We start from the raw sequence: 23,249 nt of genomic DNA, 5'->3' as shown, positions 1-23,249 counted from the left end.
ATAGGGATTGGAAAGATGTTGAAAATATTAACTGACATTTTAGAAATAATCATGATTTAGAAAATGTCTGAATACTTTAACTTAATTTCTTCACAGTATAAGTGTGCCTTTCCTCAGAACGATTATTACAAAACTTTTAGCAGATTTCTATATTGCTAAATAATGGGCCTGCAGTACTGACACAAAGATACAGGATCTCTTTACGGATGTTGTTACCCCCGCCCCCACTAATCCCTCTCCCCCGACCACTAAACTCAGCTCACCTTGGAGTTCTTGCTGCTTCGACCAGACTGGGAAGAATAGCTCCGCTGGATACCCTGTTCGGGGGTGGAAGGTGATTTGTCTGAGGAATGGTCCGAGCCCTTCTCCACCATGTTCTCACCCTCTAGGTTCTGAGGGGTCGGGGATCTCGATCGCTTCCTCAGGATGGGTGAGCAGGCTGGGGTGCTCCGGGCAGAATTACTGGCAGTGCTGATGAGAAAAGGGAGAATCTGGTAAGAAAGTATCAGAGCTACAAGAGTAGAGCCACTTGAAGACCTTGTGCCAACACTTCTTTTCAATTGTTAATCAGTTTAAAATTCCTTCCGTTCTGCATCCCAGGGGATTAACAAGTTTTCTGACCTTTATTTTTCACTAAGTAAACTTTCATTTCCGTCGACACATTCAGAACATGCAAGATCCGGCTTGCAGGAGAAATATATTCTGTGTAATCTTTCCTTATGATGCAGCCTGGTTGGGTAATCTCTATAATAGAAGACCAAGGTAATCTGCCTCTGGTACAGCACTAATTAGCAACTTCCATATAATATATAGTTCTTATGTAATCTCTATGGGAGTAAATTCCTCCTGCTAATAATTTGGGCTGACTTTATTTTACTATCATCAACAGGAGGATTTTCACCCTTACATATAAACCTCTTGTTGTGTAAACTATTATATATAATTCCTGTACAATTTCTCACTACAGTCATTGTATATCATAGTCCATGTGTAACATCTCTGTATATGACATTCTATGTAATATCTCTACATCGCGTAGAGTACATGCACAATATCTCGATTATATACAGCTGCTGTGCAATGTCTCTATGATTTACAGTTCCTGTGTAATATCCCTATAGTATATACATTTCTTGTGTAATATCCCTCTATATTATATTCAATTCCTGTGTCATTGCCCAGTATTACTACAACAATGTCCCTGTCCATAAATTTTAAGTAATTGGTCGGAGGTTTAGAGGGGAGTTGAGGAGAAATCTTTTCACCCAGAGGGTGGTGGGGGTCTGGAACTCACTGCCTGAAAGGGTGGTAGAGGCAGAAACCCTCATCACATTTAAAAAGTACTTGGATATGCACGTGAAGTGCCGTAACCTACAAGGCTACGGACCAAGTGCTGGAAAGTGGGATTAGGGTGGATAGCTCTGTCAGCCGGCGCGGACAAGATGGGCCGAATGGCCTCCTTCTGTGCTGCAAATTTCATACAAGTGACCCATCCTGTCACATGACATGATGTATGTGAGAACTTGTCCCATAATCTGATCAACAGGACGCATTTTACCTCATCATCCTTTTAATGCTTGATCATGTTCTCCCCTTCCCTCTTCTCCTGCAAATGATGATTCCTTGCTAGGGTATGGTTCCATGGTTTAAGCTTTTTGTATCTCACCCATAGGCATTATTCCTGTCTGGTCCCTGACATGGTGTGTCGTCAGGCTACTCAGAGCAGGGGAGTTCTCCAGGTGTCCTGGCCAACATCAAAGCTGGGCTCAATCCTGTTCTTGCCCAATATCCACACACACCCATTTCCAGCAGAGGTTGTCGGGTAATGATCAGGGACAGGAATTCCACTGCCCGATTTTTCTCCTCCCAAACGCCACTTGCAGCCTTCCTCCTGCCGCCTGGCCGAGATCAACTCAATCAGCGTGGATCGAGCATCAAACCCGGGACCTTGCTGGTCCGTACGGCCCAGCGTCTAACTGGATAAACTTACTGCATCATTGGGGGAGCCGTGCGAGTGAACTTGTGCTGTAATCTGATTAGACTCTTCGTCCAGTCGTGTGCCACTTCTTTGGGAGGCCAAGTGTTTGTAGCCAGGGCTGAACTCCACAGGCACAGCAGGATTTATAGCAAATTAAGCAATCACGCAACAAAAAAAAACCTCCCCGCTGTATACATTATATATCAGTTAACCAGTCCTGGTGGAGTGAAGTACAGCCTGTAGCACAACCTCAGGAGTTCCGGGGACTACATAAACAACTTGAAATTAACTCTTTCAGTTTAAGACACTATTGGACTGTGTTGCTGAGCAAAAGAAAAAAAGTTTATTTAAAAAAAATTAAATCATTTGTTTAAATCTGTATGTTCCACTCTCGTCAGAAGTTTGAAAAAAAAAGGATTAAGCAGCATGAATACAACATTTAGAAAGTCCACGCAACATCCAGGTATTTTCACCAAGTAAACTTTCACCAAGAAAAATTGTTTACCCACTGAGAAGTCAATGATTTAATCCTGCTCTAGGAACAGCAGCTCAATAAACTGTTTGAACATGAGAAACGCTGTTTTGTCTGCAGTACCAATACTGGCTTCACATCAGGGGCAAGGATTCAAATACGGAGCCCTTAGCATGAAGGTCGAAAAAAGTACAGTACTCACTCGTTCAAATTTGTGTTCCAAGACTCCTACATTTGGCAGCAAAGCTAAGACACGGCGCTTCTGCTGGCAGAGTTTGCTTTGTGTCACCAATATTTATATGCAAAAACGCTCGTCAATTGTGGTGATGACAGAGGCAGGGTGACATTGTAACAATTCAGAGTTGTGCCTCTGCTGTTCTGTGAGGTGGGAGAATGTCTGTGAGTGGCAAGAATCAAGGTGGGGAGGGGGCAGGGGGAGATCACAAAGTAACTCAAGGAAGGATTACGTTTCCGAAAACAAGGAAATGGAAATAAACATTGGAATCCATTTTAAATATTATGTAGATGAGATTCTCTTTTTTAGTTACTAATAGAGGATAATATAGGTTTGAATGATTTAAGTATAATGAAAGGACTGCGCAGGAAGAGGCTCAGTGGTGTATCCTCGTGCCACTGAATGGCAGAATGTTTATTCCTGCCCAAGTCTCCATGTGGTGCTTCCTTGATCCCAGATTGGCCATCGGGGAGAGGGACCATGCAGGGGGAAAGTCGGGAAATCATAGACCTCATCATTCCAGCCAATCCAACTCACCAACAGCAAGCTGGTACTGACAGCTGTCAGGGTTGGGGAGCCACGGGGCCGTATAAATACGAGGCCGTGCTCTCCGGTCGAGGTAGGTTCTGGACCCAAGTGCAGAAACCAGACAAGAGGCACATATACAGTACTTTGTTTGAACTTTACTAGATTCACACATAACTAGATTAACACAAGGGACACAGCAATATACATAAGAACCAGAGACAAGAGAACTCGAGACAGAAACATAAGAACTAGAGACAAGTTACAAGACAGCTAGTCAAGATAGGACTCAGGACAGCTTCCATGAGGAAGCCCACTTGTCTATACTGAGCTTGCGACAAGCTACCACAAGGGGCAACCGGCTTGCTGAGGCTAAACTCCAGACAAGCTACCCCAAGGGTAATCGGCTTACCAATGCAAAGCTCAAGACAAGATCCCAACGGCTCCCACATAGCAACACGCTCGTCCAAACAGCACCTTACCAAGACAAGCAGCTCAACAGAACAAGACTTAAATACATCTTAAATCCAGAGACAAGAACACAGACTTAGATACATAGCTCGAGAGAACTAGAACACAGACTTAGGTACATAGCTCGAGAGAACTAGAACACAGACTTAGATACATAACTCGAGAGAACTATGGCACAGACTTAGATACATAACTCGAGAGAACTAGAACACAGACTTAGATACATAGCTCAAGAGAACTATGGCAGCCAGCTTGTGAAGGCAAGCTGCCATAGAGGAAAGGCTAGTCACACAGAGAACCTAGTCAAGACAAGGAACATTGTCAAGACTAACTCCCTGGTTCACCCTAGTGAGGACTGAGCACTGAGTGAAACAACAACAGAACTTATATACCAAGAAAACCAGGTGCCACCCATAAACAGCTAACAGGCTGTTTAAAAACTAACACAGGGTTAGGAACAATTAACACCAGAGACTAGGACAATTAACAAAGGAACACCACAAGTGAAGGTGCCATCTAGAGGTTACAAAAAGGAACTGACTGGCACCCTCACAGACAGGGGTGTAAAGTAAGGAGTCACTCCACCCTATTGGCACAAATGAAGCACAACATGCACACAAGGGCCTTGGTGAGGCCACATCTTGAGTATTGTGTGCAGTTTTGGTCGCCTTATCTGAGGAAGGATGTTCTTGCCATGGAAGGAGTTCAGCGAAGATTCACCAGGCTGATACCTGGGATGGCAGGAATGACGTATGAGGAGAGATTGGGTCGATTGGGCTTATACTCGCTGGAGTTTAGAAGAATGAGAGGGGATCTCATTGAAACTTATAAAATTCTGACAGGACTGGACAGACTAGATGCAGGAAGGATGTTCCCGATGGTCGGGGAGTCCAGAACCAGGGTACACAGTCTAAAGATAAGGGTTAAGCCATTTAGGACAAAAATGAGGAGGAATTTCTTCACCCAGAGAGTGGTGAACCTGTGGAATTCTTTACCACAGAAGGCAGTAGAGGCCAATTCATTAAATATATTCAAGAAGGAGTTGGATATATTTCTTAAGGCTAAAGGGATCAAGGGGTATGGGGAGAAAGCAGGGACAGGGTACTGAATTTGGATGATCAGCCATGATCGCATTGAATGGCGGAGCAGGCTCGAGGGGCCGAATGGCCTACTCCTGCTCCTATCTTCTATGTTTCTATGTAAGGTCAAAGGGAGGAAGTTAAAAATAGAATACATATTTTGCAGCATAACAGACTTTTAGGAGGTGTGTTCATTTTTGAACTTTTTAAGCCTTTAGGTTAGCAAAAAACTTGATGCCATTTGTTATTGAGCAAGAGAGATTCCCTCTTTTAATTGCGAACAAAAACATTTTGCAGTCTGTTATTATTCGTGACAATATTTGTAACTTCATCATCAGCACAGATTTAATAACAACTCCCCTTCTTCACAAGTTATTTTACACCATGTGCCCTTTTAAGTATTTTTATTAAAAGTTTGGATTTTGCACTGACAGGTGATGATGCAAGATAAATTACACTGAAATAATACCGAGTGAGGTTCAAGCAGAAGGAATATAGCAACAAGCCCAGCAGTGTACTGTTTTTATACCACAGTCGACTCGACTGAAAAGCAGGCCTGATAACAGGATGTTGCTCGATATAGATTTCTCCCCATTTATTTTGACAGGAGTAAGTTCCTGATCAGAATGCGCAGTGGTACTCAATCGTTTTTTTCAGTTCCAATCACTATTAGATTAATATACTGAAATGTTTCTTTTCAAAAGCAATGGGGTTGATCGACTAACTATGAAAACCGCCAACAACCTCACACAAGTAACACAGGGATCTGTCGTGAGATGAAGTCTGGTCAAATGGCAATGCATCCGTCTTTCCCCTGTTAATTTGTCTGCCCTTTTGCTGCCTTAAGGTTAACAACAACGGGTTCCGATCCATCTCAACGGCGTCACATAGCTGTGAAGTTTGATCAGCTGGATAAAAGTAAAAAAGATACCATTTCAGCACAAACTGGCACTCTGTTAATGCCACAGTTTATGGCATTAAATTGTTTCTTAGACTGCTCTGTAGAAATTCTTGTGCTGCTTAACATTTTCTGGGTCTATGAAAAGGTCGCTGAGTTATAAATATGTCTCATGCACTTTATACAAAGAATGCAATACAGATGCAGATGGCTGGATATATCAAAAGTACAGAGGATGCTGAACCAGTGACGGATTATGATGGTTGCTTTCTGCCCAATGGAAATGAAACACTGAATGCCAGTTAGATGTTAATCTGAGAAGAGGGACGACAATTCCATTGGTTCACTGCTACCATTAGTTCTCCCTAAATTTACTTCAGAAAATTTCACTCCTGAATTATACTACATAAAATGTGAGTCGAATCAAAGCTGAAACTATTAGGGTGGAACACCCGTGATACGAATTCATATACATGAGGCGAATAGTGTAGATGCATTTAAGGAGAAGTTAGATAAGCATGTGAGGGAGAAGGTTTACACTGATAGAGTCAGATGAGGATGGGAGGAGGCTCGAATTGAGTGTAAACGACAGCATGGGCTGGTTGGGCTGAATGGCCTGTTTGTGCTGGATATTCTATGTAACACCCAATACACCCAGCCCGATTTTTCTTTCGGTTTTAGTCATTTTACGTCCACGCCAAAGTTGAAAGGTTCACCAGTGACCCAAAGACTGTAGTTCCACATGTGTAATATTTATATATGAAAGACCACTGGCATAGATTGGACAGTAATGCATTATATATGTTTTCCATTACCACTCTTTCTATCCCATCTGTTCTCCCCCAACATTTCCTATTCCATCCATGTTATCTTTCTCCCTCAGGAGGGTGGCACAGGTTTGCGCGTGGACATTACTGTAGAACCAGTCATTCACATTGGAGTCTAACCCGCTAGTGACATCCCATGCAAAATGTAATCTGACAAAAATCAAAACTAGCTCTTTTACTGTTAAATTCTCAGAGATAATGTGCGTGGAAATGAACTCAATATATTTATTTTCTATTTTGAAGTCATTTTTCTCCCTGTTCTGTTAAGTAGTGCACCCCCAAACTTGCTCTAGGTTTTTGTCAAGATGAATCTGCACTGGCTGCTAAGAGGTCCATGATAGTGCCATCTGTGGACTTTATATCTGGACTTTTCTCCCCTTTCTTTGGGGAAGTGCATTCTTGAAACCCTACTGGTCAGCCAGAAAAAAATGTCTTAACCTGGATTCTAGGCAACTGCACTTTTCAGATCCAAAGTGCCAGTACAATTCAAAAACACTGCAGAGATGGGCATGATAGGAAATGGAGACATCAGAGTGGTGCGCTGATGCCTGTCTATGTTTGGGGTTATAATGCATTCTTGAGCCAGATGGTTTGCATTTGCGTGACCTGACCTGCTATGTCTGACCTGTAACTACACAATGCGTTGATTGGTGCCAAAATGCAAATATTCCATTCCTAGCACTGACACACTGCAGCACAATAAACAACAAAATAAAATCGCCCACAGTTGGAAAAGACACGTTTTATGCTACTTAGTAGGCATTTTCTCAAACCTAATGAAGTACTGTGCTGTTTCACACATCACAGCTGAAGCATGTTTGCCTTGGCTCGATTATGCTGTACATATAGTATGAAGTACACACTGTCTGAATCGTACCCAAATCTAGCTTAATTCATGACCTTGTTTTCAACTGTCTATTGACCCATTATAGAAATGTATAATGCAAGAGTGTGACCCTGGAGCTTTGTCAATCCTCTTATTGTTCAGAGGTCAAAGACGTTCTTAGCAGAACAAATGGAAACAAGCAAAAATAAAATTACTGGATCCAGCGCCAGTGAATATCTTGCACAGCACAGTCTGTTAATCTAGGTACAAAAACCTTGTTATGTACAAAACCCTCCTGACAAAATGAACGAGTTTAGTTAATGCCTACAGTCATCCAATCTGCTGGAACTGAATGTCTTTGGCTCTTGTTAAATAACAAGCAGCTTTCAATCACTTGAACATGCATTCAACTGTACACAGGAGATCACATTAGCTGCACAGAAACACTGGCAGAAGCCGTCCATTGGCCAAAAATATTGGCCCAGAAATTGGTGTCGGGGGCTTCCCGCGGGTGCAAGCCCCCGACCTACACTTACATAGCGCGCCGACAGCTGAAGCCTGGTCCTGCGTGCATTTCCTGTCAGTGGCCCGGTTCAGCTCCCGGCGCGCTGTGCTTGCGTGATCCAGCAGCGTAGTTAGTTCGATGAGCCGGCTGGGATCACGTGAGCACTGGGCAGCCAATCGGAGGTTGCAAAGGTTCATTCATGAGTTTGATAGTAAGAACTGTCAAACTCATGAAAACTCTGGGCGCCCAAAACAGCACTTAAACTTCAAATAAAAGTTAAAAAAACATCCCACTAATTAAATGAACTATTAATAACTGTAAAAAAACTAATTTAAACAATTATTCAAATTTCTGAAAAATTTTTTTTTTTTTTTTTTTTTTATAAATCGGGTCTAAAAATACACTTACCTTACTGTAAAGTCTTTAAAAATAATAAACCTGTGGAAAAAATGTTCTAACTTTAATAGACCACTTACCTTTTAAAACGAAGTACTTACGTCTGCTTTTTTCTCGCGTAAAAACTGGAGGCCTTATTGCACGGGCAACCCTGTTAAAAAAAAAGGAATTCCTGCGCGCACGCGTTCCACCTCTGAACCCCTTGGTTCAGAGGAAAGGAAATGCCGGTTTTCCGTGCATGTGCTGTGCATGCTGAAAACCGGCACTTCCATCGGGCCCACGCGTGAGTACACGGTGCTTACTCATGCGTTGGGACCCGAATTACTGGGCCATTGTTGCAATGCATAGTAAGTAAAGCTATACCATAAAGATAAGGGAGTTTCCTCTTTAAGACACGATGGGAGAGACATCCAACGCACAGCTATCCATATTGCACCTGAAAAACGGGCAGCCAGAAGTTGAAAACTGAAAGGGGGCGGTGGGGAGGGGAATGCTAATCAGGCAGGCCTGTAAATGGGCGAGCAGCCAGCCTGCCCGCCTGACAGAGGCGCATGGCTGCTTCACTATGCAAATTGTGGCTCTACATCGGTTGTACGACCCCGATGCAAAATTCAGGTACAAATGGCGGAGCTTGCACGATGCAAGTTCCATTTAGTTGTATCAGGTCTTGAGCAGCCTAACCAGTGGTCCTTAAAGAGCTCATACTGGCACGACTGGCGCATGCAGCAAGTCGAATGTCCCCCCCCGCCGCCCCCGCAAGGATAGCAACTTGGCCACATCCTACCGTTTGAGCTGACTTGTTAAGTTATATTGATAGAGTTACCTGTATTTTTCTCTGTGTAATTACAATAAATTCCACAAAGAATTCAAGTCATTATCTACCATTCAGGCAAAAAGGATCAGATGAAAGAAGATTTATGCTCTAAGTTACAATTATGGTGACAGATTTTGAAGAGTGCTCTTGACTGATCCTCTTACTAAGAAATTCTCCCAGTGGGGGAAGGTTCACTTTCTAGCCAAAGCTTTTTTTTAGTATTACGGCACATCGCTAGTTCTTATCTGTTCACGGGTATCGTGCAAAGTTCTGTTGCGGCCCCGGAGAGGCACCACCATGCTGGCCATTTTCGCTGACCCGAAACTAATGAAGAAAGGGTAGGTACTGCAATGTTTTATTTCCTTATCTCTATCCCATCAATTTCAGCCCAAAGATTATGCTCGACGTAAGGACAGAAATGCATCAATTTTAAATCAATGATCCTTGCACTCTGATTACTTGTTCCAGCTGGCCAATAGGGGATGCATCAGTACAGTGGAGAGGTGAGGTAACGTTGAGCTCCACTGCGTTTAATGGGTCACATAACGTGACCCTCAGTGTTAGAAACAGGCACAATACCAAAGGAAAGTTGCAGTCACTCACTGCTTTCAATAATAGATATACACACACACATTTATATTGATATGTACACAAAAATATATATATTTTACACACACATATACATATGTAGAGAGAGAGAGAAAAGGATTGAGAAATGAGAAACTGCTAGGCCATTTAAAAATAAATTTAAGTGCACTATGAATCGAACATAATCTTGTTACAATGTGATATAATAGCTCTGCCAAGAGAAACTGGGGCTCTTTTCATTAGCTCAAGGAAGGTTAAGAGATCTGACAGGTGTTCAAAATTATGAGGGGTTTTGATGAGGTAAACTAGGAAAATTAATTTCTACTAGACTGTAACTAGCTATCTTTAAGATCATCAGCAAAGGAACAAAGGGGGAGATTAGGAAACTTTTATTTGAACACAGAAGATTGTTCAGACACAGAAGGGCCTACCAGAAACAGTAGTGGAAGCAGAATCCACACCAGCTTTCAAAAAGGAAGTGGACAAATATTTGGATAAGAAACATGTTAAAGGTGCAGGGAAAGGGCAGGAGAATGGGACGAGGTAAACTGCTCTTTCAGAGAACTGGCACAGAGAAGGGCCAAATGGTGTCCTTCCACGCTGTAAAATTCTATGATTCAAATAACACCAACTTTAAATCATAAACGGTTCATATTGCATGTGGAGATGGCCATATTGCAATGCGAGAGAGATTCAATACAAGCGGTAGCTAGTGAGAAAAGCAGGTGATGCACTTTAAAATAAGACCACGGGTCCAATCATATTCCCACTTGATAAACACACATGCACTTTCCAGCAAGACTTACTGGTTGGTGATCAGGAGAGGGAACCCCAGCTGATTTCTCCCATCTAGTTTTTCGGTGCTGAAGCCAACTGCAATGATCAACGAACTCATCGCCGATTGGGAATTGAAAGTGGGACTTTCTGGTCAGCACGGTTTACTGCTACATTGTTGGTGTCTACAAGGCCATTGGGAGAACTCCCAAAATACTTTTGTTATACAGTATGTTACAAAATGAACTTTACTTGTGCTTCTGTTCCTTCTCGCTGTATAACTGTGCAACAATAATAGTGATCTCATGGGTATGAGGAAACGAATACACTCATACATTATTCAAAATGCGCATAGCCGCTAATTCAGTTGGGTTACATAATCTGGTGATGCCTTATCCCAGCTAGGGAAGCAGGCTGCGATAACAGATTCGACCTGAGTGTGTGTATCTGTCTGACTGCATCAATGAAAAATGAAAACTTGAAAAGACAAAAATCAGTAACTCAATAAAGTTACTAAGAACCCATTATGAAGTACAGGCACACAAATATTGCAGATTTAGGCTTAGAGGAGGAACTACAGGAAACTTTGGTTTATCCAGAGGTTGTATGTCCGGAATACTCGATCTAACAGCAAAAATCAGGAGCCATTTTCTGTAAGTTTTTTTAGATCTCGTTCTTTTTTTTTCCCCAGTCAGCCACTGCAAGGTCTGTAGCGAAAGCAACAGCTTCAGCTACAGACGCTTGCAGCTGCAGCCGACTCTTTAGGAGCTGTTGCTAAGCAACAGTGTTTGTTGTCAGATACGGAGATGAAAACCTCCGTATGCTTCAACGTTAACTTTGTATGTCCGGCAGTTTTGATAGATCGGCAACACGCCGGTCCCGTCAGTGCCGGATATCACAAAGTTTCCTGTACTTGCATTTGACATGCTGAAAGTTCTTGCACGTCACACAATTATTTGGTTATCATCTGCATACTTACACCAGTCATGTAATGAAGACATCTGTCTGTCTCTGTCTCTTTGTCTCTCTCGCTGTACAAAAAAATCTTAAGTTTGCACACATTTCCTGTCTGTGCCAATTGACTTCCTGTCAGCATTTTTCTTTATTCATTCATGGGATGTGGGCATCGCTGGCGAGGCCAGCATTTATTGCCCATCCCTAATTGCCCTCGAGAAGGTGGTAGTGAGCCGCCTTCTTGAACCGCTGCAGTCCGTGTGGGGAAGGTGCTCCCACTGTGCTGTTAGGGAGGGAGTTCCCAGCGACAATGAAGGAATGGCCGATATACTTCTAAGTCAGGATGGTGTGTGACTTGGAGGTGGTGGTGTTCCCAAGCGCCTGCTGCCCTTGTCCTTCTCGGTGGAAGAGGTCACGGGTTTGGGAGATGCTGCCGAAGATGCCTTGGCGAGTTGCTGCAGTGCATCTTGTAGATGGTACACACTGCAACCACGGTATGCCGGTGGTGGAGGGAGTGAATGTTTAAGGTAGTGGCTGGGGTGCCAATCAAGTGTGCTGCTTTGTCCTGGATGGTGTCGAGCTTCTTGAGTGTTGTTGGAGCTGCACTCATCCAGGCAAGTGGAGAGTATTCCATCACACTCCCTTATAAATTCTTATGTCCACATTTATAACAGAAACCGGCTGGTAAACTTGTCTCACTGCAACTACACCTGTCTGCCAGTGGATGCACTGCAGGGCCAGCACCGAGGGAAGCTGCAGTTACAGCATGATAACTTTACATGGGCAGGTTCCATTATAACTTTGGACATATCAATTTCTAATTGAAATATGAAAATAAGGATAGAATGCATGACTTTAAAACGGGAACTGAATTATGTCTGCATGCCTTTGGGCTAATTATCTCTTGGCCACTTACCCTGCTTCACCTGAAAACTACACTTGGTCTCAATATGGTATGGAACACCGTGGGAGATGAAGCAATATTATTTTTCATAAATATAGAAATAATAAGTTTAGGAACATGGCTTTCTCTCTTCTTGCAGTTCTTTCATGAATAGTCATTTTTATGATAGACACCTATTGCCAGTTCTTGCTGTGGAACTTATCTGAGATGACATCCACACTGATGGATATTGGTGTCGCCATTGGATGATTATTGAATAATCAACTGGAAAATAGCAGCAAATTTTACAATGAAATCTAAGTTAGGTATAGTGATGGGTCTTTCACTGATAGTCCCGACAGTATATTGATGATTGAGGCCTGAAGCTTAGTTCCAAATGAGCTGAAGTCAGTCCAAAGGCGGCCATTGTAGACAAGTTCTTTCCCTTTAATATTAATACAAGAATCCAATATGTGAGCTAAAAAAGCCTTTCATGCTGTGGTCCAAGGCCATCCCCCCTCTTACTGAATTCGATATAGATGTTCTAAAATTGGGCAGAATGCTTTAATACTTGGTCACACTTCGGAGGTTTGTTACCGCTTTCTATGCAAGTCTATTGGGCAGAGTGGGCAAATGTAAACCTCGTCTCCCAATCAACAAGGGTAATTGCACTTACCCGTGTGTTTTTTTCATTATAAATGATGGTACGTCCACTTTCTGCGGATGTTCTTATTGCCATTTATGCCTCTGAAGAAATCTTGCTCTCTAATTCTGTCCAGCTTCCCTACAGACTCCATTTCATCATGTCCTTACTCTTTGGGTAGATGGTGTACGAATAAGGAATTGCTTCATCTGTTTCTAAGTAAGCAATCTGCTAATTTATGATGTTCTGACTAGACTGTTTAGATTTGCTCACTTTTAATTAGCATGTGAAGAGTTGGAATAAGGCTGGAATTTTGCCGGCGCTCAGAGGACGGGATCGGAGGCGGGTCAGCTGTCAAATTCAAAATGATTGACAGTGGGTCGGGAGCCCACTGTCAACCCGCCTCCACGCGAGTCTCCCAAGTGTCGGGTCTGTCAGCGGTGAACAGACCCGACCCCAAGCGGCAGGACAGGCAATTAAGTTCATTAAATGCAATTAAAAAGGTTGTTAAACACTATTTTGCCAGGTACTTACTATTTTTACACCATTTTCACAAGGTCCACGGCATTCGGAGATCACGTCAGGTAAGTAGGTCGGGAGTTCAATGTCTATCCACTCTTCTGAATAGCTAACAGCTGCAAATGTAGTATAAAAGCTACCATTTCACAGCTGTTCACTTTCCAATCTTAGAAGCTGCAGATTTCAGCATTTGGAAGGCACATTTGATCTTTATGCAGGTTGGAAGTGTGTGGAGCAAACTCTCTGTCCACTTGGAATAACCTCTCTCTCCATTGACAGATTGCTTCTATCATCTTAACCTCACCTGCCATATATTACATCAGAATGGGCACGATTTATACTCTCTCACCTTGGTCCTCAGAATCTGACCATGATCAGCCGCAACAGCAGCAGAACCAGGCACACCAGCAGCATCAATAACAAGAGCACCAAGCACCTTCTCCTCAAGCACCTGATGCTGCACAGGACAGAGGGCATCAGCGCAAGGCTGCAACATGCTGGAGCCCATGCCCCCAAAACAGGGCATACAGGCAGAGGATGAGCTTCCTCAACATGACTGAGCAGCCGTGCCAAAGGAAGCTCAGGCTATCGCGCCAGGTTGTTGCAGACATTTGCACATTGCTCGAGCAAGACCTGCAGAGGAACGGGTGGACACCCGTTACCAGTGGCTGTCAAAGTCACCACAGCCCTCAACTTCTTCGCTTCAGGCTCCTTCCAGGAATTTACAGCAGACATTTATGGCATCTCCCAGTCGGCTGCCCACAGATGCATTACACACGTCACCAATGCCCTCTTTGAGAAGTCTGCCAATTATATCCACTTTGCCACTGATAAAGCCAGTGTTACTGAGCGGGCGCTGGCCTTTGCCACTGTGGCTAGCTTCCCATGGGTGCAGGGCGTAATTGACTGCACACAAGAGGCCATCAGGGCACCCAATCAGAACCCAGCAGTATTTATCAACCGCAAGAGATTCCACTCCCTCAACGTGCAGCTGGTCTGCAACCATAGGAAGAGCATCATGCATGTGTGCACCAATCTCCCTGGCAGCTGCCATGACTCTTACATCCTGCGGCAGTCCACTGTCCCTCAGCTCTTCGGGCTTTCCGGCTGGCTCCTTGGAGAGGGATGATGGTGGGAGGGGACATGGAAGTGGAGGCTCCTCTCCTGAAGATGTGGCTCATGACACCTTTGAGGAGGCCAACAAACCAGGCTGAGGAACATTATAATCAAAGCCACATATCCACCAGAAATGTCATCGAGCAGACAATAGGCTTACTCAAAATGCGCTTCAGATGCCTGGACAGATCTGGAGGAGCCCTTCAGTACGCACTAGCCAGGGTCTCAAGAACCGTTGTTGTCTGTTGCGCCCTGAATAACGTAGCGCTGCATGATGAACAAGGCGCAGAGCGCACAACCTCTTCGGAGGAGGAGGAAGAGCAGCATGAGGTTCAGGATGAGGAAGATCTGGAGGAGCCGGCTGTCCCAATGCGACCAGTAGGTGAGCACATTGCTGCCCGTCACGCCATGGATGGCCTAATCAATTCCAGATTCACCTAACTTCATGCAGCACAGACATGTGGCTGCCACACGCGCACACGCAGGTTGGCATCGCCCCACTTCAACACCATAGAGCATCCCTACAATGACCAGTGCATTCTTTTCACTGTCACCGCCATTGCTGGACATAAAAGGAGCCCTGACCGTTCACTCTGCCATTTCCAATTGTGAGCACACATTTGGCAATGAATTCAAACTTTCCAAAATAAATGGTTTATTACAAAAAATTAAAACATTAAATTAATTTTTCAGAAAACACCCAAGTGACTACCACTGTGACTATTTATGTGGGATCTTTCATTTCCAAGTGCTTCTACGCGGTGCTACCCCTGTGGCTTCAGCAGAAGTGGAGGCAGCCTGCTCACTTTCCTGCGGTGCCTGCTTAGATGCCTTTGGCGGTCGTCCTGTCAGTTTTGGAGCCTGTGAGGGCCCTGCTAAAGTCTGCTCCTCCTGCGGCTATGTATGCGCAGACTCAGCCATCACTGTCCGGGGAGGCATCTGGGGCTCTGACCGAGGACTTGGCAAGGGGGTGGAAGTTTGAGTGCGTGGAGAGGAGCCCCCACTTCCATGTCCCCTCCCACCATCATCCCTCTCATGGGCCACCCGCACTTATCTGCTAGCAAGTAGCTGGAGAACACCTTGCTGCACATCAGTGGGGACATAAGGACCCATATCTATACTGACATTCCCCCTACAAAGGATGTCTATGAGCCTCTGGTTTCTCTCCTCCATAGATGCCCATCTATCCTCCACAGATGACCATCTATTTGGAAGTGTGATCATGTTCTCACGCGACTGGCAATTTATGTCCTCCATGGAGGTGGCCATCCTATCCATGGAGAAACCTATAGTTGCCAGTGCATGCACCAGGGTGGTGCTCATATTTGAGATGGACTCCTCCATTCTCTACACACTCGCAGTCACCATGGTTGCAAACCCTGTCAGAGCCTCCTGCACTTGTTCCTGCAGCTCCAGGATTGCCCTCTTCCTGGATGGCCCGAGGCTCAGCATCTGCATGCAGCTGAGCAGAGCTAGGAGACTCCTGTGCCCTCCAACGAGGAGTCGCCACTGCTGACCCTGTCTCCACCATCTGCTCTTGCTCAACTGTACTGAGACACCAGGTGACAACACTACTCTATCTCGCGAGGGACCCACCAAGGTGTGTATATCTGAGCTGGCGATGGGTGAGCTTATCTTGGTGACGCTGTGCCCTCAGAGGCTGGAGGCTCCTCTGAGGAATGCTCCTGGTCTTCCTCCTGGACAGTGGGTGTGCTCTTGATGGCCCTGTGGGAGAGTACGATATGTCGATTGCAGACATATCCCATTATGTACATGATGAGCATTCAATTTCTCTTGACATCAGACCCCATATGAGTCACTCATGAATGCCATTTAGATGTATGGAAAATAATTCAGTCACCAGGTTGTTCCAATCAGCCCCTCTCTTCATCCCCGACTTCCAGCTGGTCCACCACTCCAGTTAATTCCTCTGCATTGGTCAAAATGGCCATGGATTGAGGGCCTCCTCCCATTCTCTCCCTCTTAGTGTGGGCTCTCTTTTCCTGCAATGAGGGAAAGAGGAGAAGTTTGAGTGAGAGTGATGGAATGAGTGTAAAGAATGGATGGGACAGATGTTTAAAGGGAGACTATGATGGAGTGGGGTGCCAATACCAAGTTGCCTCCTTTTGTGTTGCTAGTTGGTGTCAATGCATTAGGATGAGGGTGAATGTGAGGGGTGCATAGTAAGATGGGGATGTGATTCTGTAGATAGAAAGAAAGGGGATGGGAGAAGGTGCAGGGGATGTTGGGGTGAGTAAGGATGTGCAGGAGTAGGGTTGGCAATGCAGAGTGATGGGGATGTGATGACAGGCACAGCAGCATAAAGGTAAGTGTGGCTTTATACTCACTTTTCCTGATCGTATAAGGTCATTTATAAGATTAAACCTTTTGTGGCACGGCATCCAGGTCCGAACTACCACTGACCTGGCCGTCACCTCCTCAGCAATCTGCAGCCACGCTGCCTTCGTCTACTGGGGAGGTCTCTTCCTACCATCCATAGGGAAGAGAACCTCCCTCCGTCCTCTGACTCCCTCCACAAGAACATGGAGGGAGTCATCGCTGAACCTAGGAGCAGCCCTCTGCTTTTCTGCACTCATTCTTCACTGATTATGATACCTGCAGCACTGTAGCTCTTGAAATAACAAGTGAGAGCAAATGGGGCCATGGCCCCTTTAAATATACCGGCAACAAGCACGTCATTCGCTGACGTCACCAGACCCGCACCTTGTAACTGGGCCGGGTAACACGCAGGGCGGGCCTAACAAGGCCAATTACTGGAAAATCTTTTCTCTCAGCGGGATCAACACAGCAGCGGGGTCGTATCCCGCCAGCGTACTCGCCCACCATGAATCCACACAGGTAGGCGAAATCGTGGCCATAGTGTGCCTAGAATACTAAAGTAAGCTGTCACACCTTGTGAGTGATCATACCATGTGCAGATGTAACTTCCAATCCACCCACAGCTGCAGTGTCAATGAGCCAGAAATTGCTGGCAAAAAACAATGGTGGGTTCACGGCACCCACCATTATTAGCGCATAAAAAACCCAGCGGTTTGTGGCGAAGATCAGATACACCATGATTTCCGATTCGCCACAAATCACTGAATGATGTGCACCACTCTGCTGTTAGCCTCACCAGAACCATTACCATCTCGCCGTGAGTCTCCTCATTACGTGACTTGCGGCGTTAATACGAATGAATCTCCCTGCAGCCATTTAGGGCTGGTAACTCATGTGGTAAGGACCTTGTTAATAAACGTGATTGATGGCCATGACATGCCATTCAATCTTGGGAAGCTCAGAATGGGAACAATGACGCTGTGGAATATCACGCCTGCAGGCAGTAAATTGTTCCGAGGTTTTTTTAATTTTACATTTTTTTTCTTTTTTCTCTCTCTTAATCCACTTTTCTTTCTTGTATCTAGTTTTACTCTAATTCACCCTATTTTCTGCTCCGTCATTCGCTCTGTTTCTTTCCCTATCCTTAAATTGGTTGAGGAGCCAGACCATTGGACCCGACATTCAGGAGGTCCCCGATGCCCTGTTGACCTCGCCGTGCCATCATCAATTAGCATTTCCATCAATTTGCAATGCAAAATAATTAGAGCTAAAGGGTGAGGAAAAACATCCAATTCAGGGCGCTTGCCATGAGATGGCCCACTGCAGCAAATACTGGGTCATTGAGTTTACTTGAAACGTGAAGAACTATCTTCCAAGACAAAAACTTAATGGAGATAATCAGGAACAGCCAGGTGGTGGTACGGTAGAATCAAGTGGAATTTCCAGTTTTTGAATAGTTTGACAAATGTGGCCGAGATATAAAATGGTTCAGCGCCAATTTTTTAAAAAGGCAATAAATGGTCACTCTCATTCACACAGGAGTGACTGATGTGGGAAATGGAGAGGTCACGGAATGCAGTTCCCAGGTTGGGAAGTATTTCGTTACTTTGCATCTGACTGCGCCATACCTGACACGAGAGTATTTCAAATTGATATTGGGCACCCGAAATGGAAGGGGTTCCATTTCCCATCACTGCCATCCTTCATCTTGGTGAGTACAAAAATCTAAAATATAGTTACACAAAAATAACAATCAGTGACCACTATCAAATAAGATATTCTCATAGTTTGCCATTTAACCCTGAAATACTCCTAAGCCTTCAGTAGCCTCTTGTGGAGGACGATTTAAACCCAGAGAAAAAGCATAGCTTTCATAAAATACTGTCAGGAGTCAACCCCATTGTATGTTACATTCTTAGAACAACAGAGGCTGGTGAAGGTAAGTTTAAATCTAACAGGACAAATGATAGATAAGACGACCAATACTGAACGCTCATAAATGGAAGATTGGGCACATGGTTACTCCACTTTTGGCATGTGGCACATGAATATCCGTGTTAAGTAAATAGAAATCAGGATCACAACATTGTCTATCTCTATTATTCACTGTTAGCGGAATAATCTTAACTGTAAATTCTTGTTGAGGGAAAATTCTATTTAAACTTTATGACTTTTATTTCCATAATCAACCAAGTATGATAAATTGAAGAAACATATAATAGATTCCATTTAGAAAAATATTCCTTCTACAGATAATAGTATAAAAAATTGTGCAACATAAATATTTCACTATGATGTATTTTTGCTATTGATTGAACAGGAAGTGCTTCCAAACTTTATTAAAGGTCTTGCATTTGGTGTGTGTCCATCAAACAGCAACAGTATCACATATGTAAACGGGACAACACACTTCAAATGGCACAAACTTATTTAATGGCTCAAACAGAACGATAAAAAAAGTCAGGACTAACTGAACGATGGCAGTAGCCTGAAATATTACTGAACAGGAAAATTACTAATCAAGAATCAGGTAGTAAACAACTAGCAAGGGAGAGACAATGAGCCAATAACATTGCTGAGAATTATTTTTGAAAATGCTTTCAGCTGTCACCTTAATTTCGCAGTATCCTGAGGATGTAGCCGTAAAAATAAAATCTCTAACATAATGAACACATTAAAATTTTTACAATACCCCGCCAAATTTACCATCACACCCTTAGAGGAGGCATAGGTTATAAAGCAACTCTCTGTACCGCCCAGCATTCGGTGACATTTGCATAGATCCTCTCTGGAGTTCTGCTTCATTTCTGGAGCTCGCAAAATCTTCCCTGCTGATTTGGAGACTCGGCCAGGTAGCAGACTTTAACGGCCAGAAAGCACCAGCGTCACTCTGCACAACTCCCCAAACGCACCATTGTCAATCTATGCCTGTCTCTCTGGAGGTCTCCCAGAATGCATCTTAAGGCTGCCATTTTCTGCTCAGACTGGTTTACTGTCAAAAAAGATCAGCGTCTGATGTGAATGGTCAGTCTTTGCTGTCAAACATTTGTGAACTGAAAACGAGACAGCAGCAGCAGTTGGAAAATGATTGTTTGCATTCTGATGGCTGTTGAAGTTAAGACTACAACACACAGGCAGTGCAAGGTTAAACAATCGTGCCAATTTACAACCGGGCTTCATATTGTAGAGAAGAGCTGCTTCAAGCTGAAGCGGTCCTGATTGCCTTGCCTGCCAGTGCTCTGGAACTTGCCCGTTTACACTGCAGGGTGGATTCCAGAGCACCGCCAGTATCAGAGAAACCGTGCGCTCCGACAATCGTGTGCCATCGCCACCTCTTGTTTTCGGGCCGCCAGCCTTCAATGATGGCTGGGAAAGGCCCGTGCAGGTCAGCAACGAACATATCCACAGAGCTGGTCTGATGGGTAAGGCCGAGTGATAAACTGATAGCTGGCAGCGGCAGTCAATGCCATTCACTGCTTTGGCCCCGGTGATGCGCCAGGCCACCTCAAGAGGAACTGCTTCGTACAATCTATTGCTTTAGCTTCAATGAAAAACCCTGCACTGCACAGAATTTAATAACACAAGCGGAATTTAATAATCAGGAAGGTTTATTTAAAAATGTTTTGCAGGACATATGCAAATATCCTGTAAACAACTAAAATATATATATGCATGGATCGACTGAAAATGCTGCAAAAAAAAATGTTTGTGGAGAGATTCAAGGGTTAAGTTTGTGCATCAGGAGGAGATGGGAGATTACCACACGAAGCGAAAGGCTACAGCGCACAGAAAGCCGGCCCTATCTCTGCAGTGACCCACACTAACATGCTGAATAGAGGGTGTTATTTTGTCTCTCGGGATTAAACATTGTGCCACACACGGAGGAGACATATGGACAATGCTCTGCATCACACGCAGCACTAACTCCGACTCCAGTGCTCGATGCCAGCGAGCCCCTGCACCCACTCTGTGACGCATCCAGAATTCAATTTTTTTTTGTGGAGTGGCCAGGTATTTTAATATCTTTGAAAACATGGAGGCAGCGTTGTGAATAAATCAACTGTGGTACATCTCGGCGGAAGAAAAAAAAACAAAGCACGATGTAACTAGGCCTCAGGATTATAATTATCTCCCCCCCCTCCTCCTGTTCTAAAGAGCTTAGAATTAAAATCGCTTCAACGGACATGCCTGGATAAAAAACAAGCATTAATGCACAGACACCACCAATGAATTCTAACAGTCCTGTCTTCTGCTCGTCAGAAAAACACAAATAACAAAAATGTTCTCAGGACCTTTTCTTTCTCAACTAGACAGTAAATAAATATATAAAAAACATATTGTCCAAACAGCAGAACTAACCTGGAAGCCATTAAGGACTGCACCACACTGACAAGTACCTAGAGCTTCATTCATACATTCAGGGTCTGTGAGGAGGTAGGAGGATGCTCACCTCCACGACCATTTCAAGACCGGAATTAAAAGGAGTCAAAGCTTGTTTTGAAGAGGAAATTCGGTATTGTAAGCAGCCCAGTCAGGTTCACTTCAATCATTGCGATATTGTGGCTGCTTTTCCAGTCCTGCTGCTCACACACACACACACAACAAAACACACCGGCTCACGCGGTTTTACAAAATGCTGCTGCTTGGTGCAGTCTGTCAGTTGTTGAATTATTCATGCTCCTCATGAATGGAGGTGACATCACTCGCCTCAGGTCAATTTACACCCCTTTCCTGGTTTGGTTTGGTTTGGTTTGGCTGCTTGTCCGGATCGATGCTAACTCAGCCCATCTGCCTCATCAACTGCATTACTTCAAGACCTCCCTCCCTGCTTTTAACCATTGCAAATCCAACTACTGTACTGTAATGGCACCATAAGAGAGAGAGCCTGGTTTCCGGAATTTTCCAACAGAATAACTCACACTCTGATAGTATACTCTTGCAATGTTATTAAAATATTAGTTTTAAATGTTACATCAATGTAGTATGTTGTCATTATATTTCAGAAAGTATAGTGTTACAACCCAGTTTTTTATTTAATAACGCATCTTCTGTTATGTGAGAAGTTTACATGTTAAGTCCCTAATCTTGTAGTTAAATTAAATTTTTAAAAAACATTGCATAAAACTCACATAATAAAACAGCAACAAGGAAGTCTTTGGAAAGTGAATAGTGAGCAGTGGTAATGGGAGTTATAGACTTGAAGGGGAATACACACTCATATACATCGTATTTTTTAAAAAACCTGTGTACTGAAAGGATTAAGCTAGTCTTGGAACACACTCAAACTGTTGGATGTCATTCATACCACACGGACTGCAGCGGTTCAAGGCGGCGGCTCATCACCACCTTCGAGGCAATTAGGGATGGGCAATAAATGCTGGCCTTGCCAGCGACGCCCACATCCCGTAAACAAATTTTAAAAAACTATGTCAACAACTCTGCACCCTTCGAGTGTGCTCCTGTCACACCCGGTCACCTGTTACTCTCTATCTGAATTTGCTAAAGGACTTGTGTGACAACAGATAACCAGCACCCTGCAGACACTTCAATGTGTTTATTATTTCAGCAGCTTCAAACTAACATGCTAGCAGAACTAAAGAAATCCTCCAACGAAGCTGAAGGGGCTTTTATCTATACAAGGAGCAATCATACAGGTTTGTGGAATCAAGCCTTAAATTGGTACTCTATCCTGCAGTTAGCATATAAAGCTTCTGGCATCCGAATGTAGCAAGAATCCTTCAAATGTGTTTCGGGCAACTAATCACATTCATGCTCCAAGGCAGTCCCAGGACACTGGTTGATCCGCCAAAATAATGCCAACGGTGCCAATCTAAGGAGGCGCTAAGCAGGGGGGCAATTCTTTCTTGATGGGGAGCACGCTAAAATCAAAAGGGGGAAGTGCCATTAGCTCCTCTGTTGCAACTCCTCATGGCTGGTTACCCAGTTACGCACACACAGTTCTGGGGGCTGGCAGTTCGGCCACCCAATAGACATAGATATTACTAGGAACCACAAACCTAGTGGTTGCAGAAAACTGAAAATAGCTCACCAGAAAAAAGCTTACATTCATGAAGCACCTTATTCACCTCTCAAATTCCCATCAAAATGGTCCATATATAATTATTTTAAAAGTCATCACTTGTTATGAAGGCAAATGGCTTGTTAGGAAGGCAAATGGAACAGCTATTTGCCTTCATAACAGGATTGTCTTTTAAGGTAGGATCCCACAAACACCAATGAATTTAATAGACTTGTGTTCTTCGTGATGCTCAAGGAAGAATGTTGGCCAGCCCACCAGGGCACTGGTGTCTCAGGATCTTCAATATCCACCTGATCCATCGGAACAAGGAGACGCGGCCTCGGTTTAACGTCTCATTCAGAGAAACCTCATTGGATCTAGAACTAG

General features: G+C 44.1%; 1 protein-coding gene across 20 annotated transcripts in view; it reads right to left on the bottom strand.

Moving 5' to 3' along the window:
- The window catches only part of gramd1ba (GRAM domain containing 1Ba), a 458,121-nt gene that overhangs the window by 162,941 nt on the left and 271,931 nt on the right, over positions 1-23,249 (bottom strand). For 17 of the 20 annotated variants that reach the window (XM_085968004.1, XM_085968003.1, XM_085968011.1 and 14 more), the window contains one exon: positions 264-471. In XM_085968004.1, coding sequence (XP_085824130.1) covers positions 264-471 — 208 coding nt within the window. Of the gene's footprint in view, positions 1-263; positions 472-18,471; positions 19,073-21,202; positions 22,198-23,249 lie in introns of those variants that run through there. The other 3 variants (XM_085968018.1, XM_085968020.1, XM_085968017.1) reach the window with 3 other exon arrangements.

Source organism: Somniosus microcephalus, chromosome 26, assembly GCF_052327205.1.
Source record: "Somniosus microcephalus isolate GS21.2 chromosome 26, FLI_Smic_1.0, whole genome shotgun sequence".
Taxonomy (NCBI): Eukaryota; Metazoa; Chordata; class Chondrichthyes; order Squaliformes; family Somniosidae; genus Somniosus; species Somniosus microcephalus.
The sequence above is the reverse complement of the archived record's forward strand: the minus strand, read 5'-3'. Positions and strand labels throughout refer to the sequence as shown.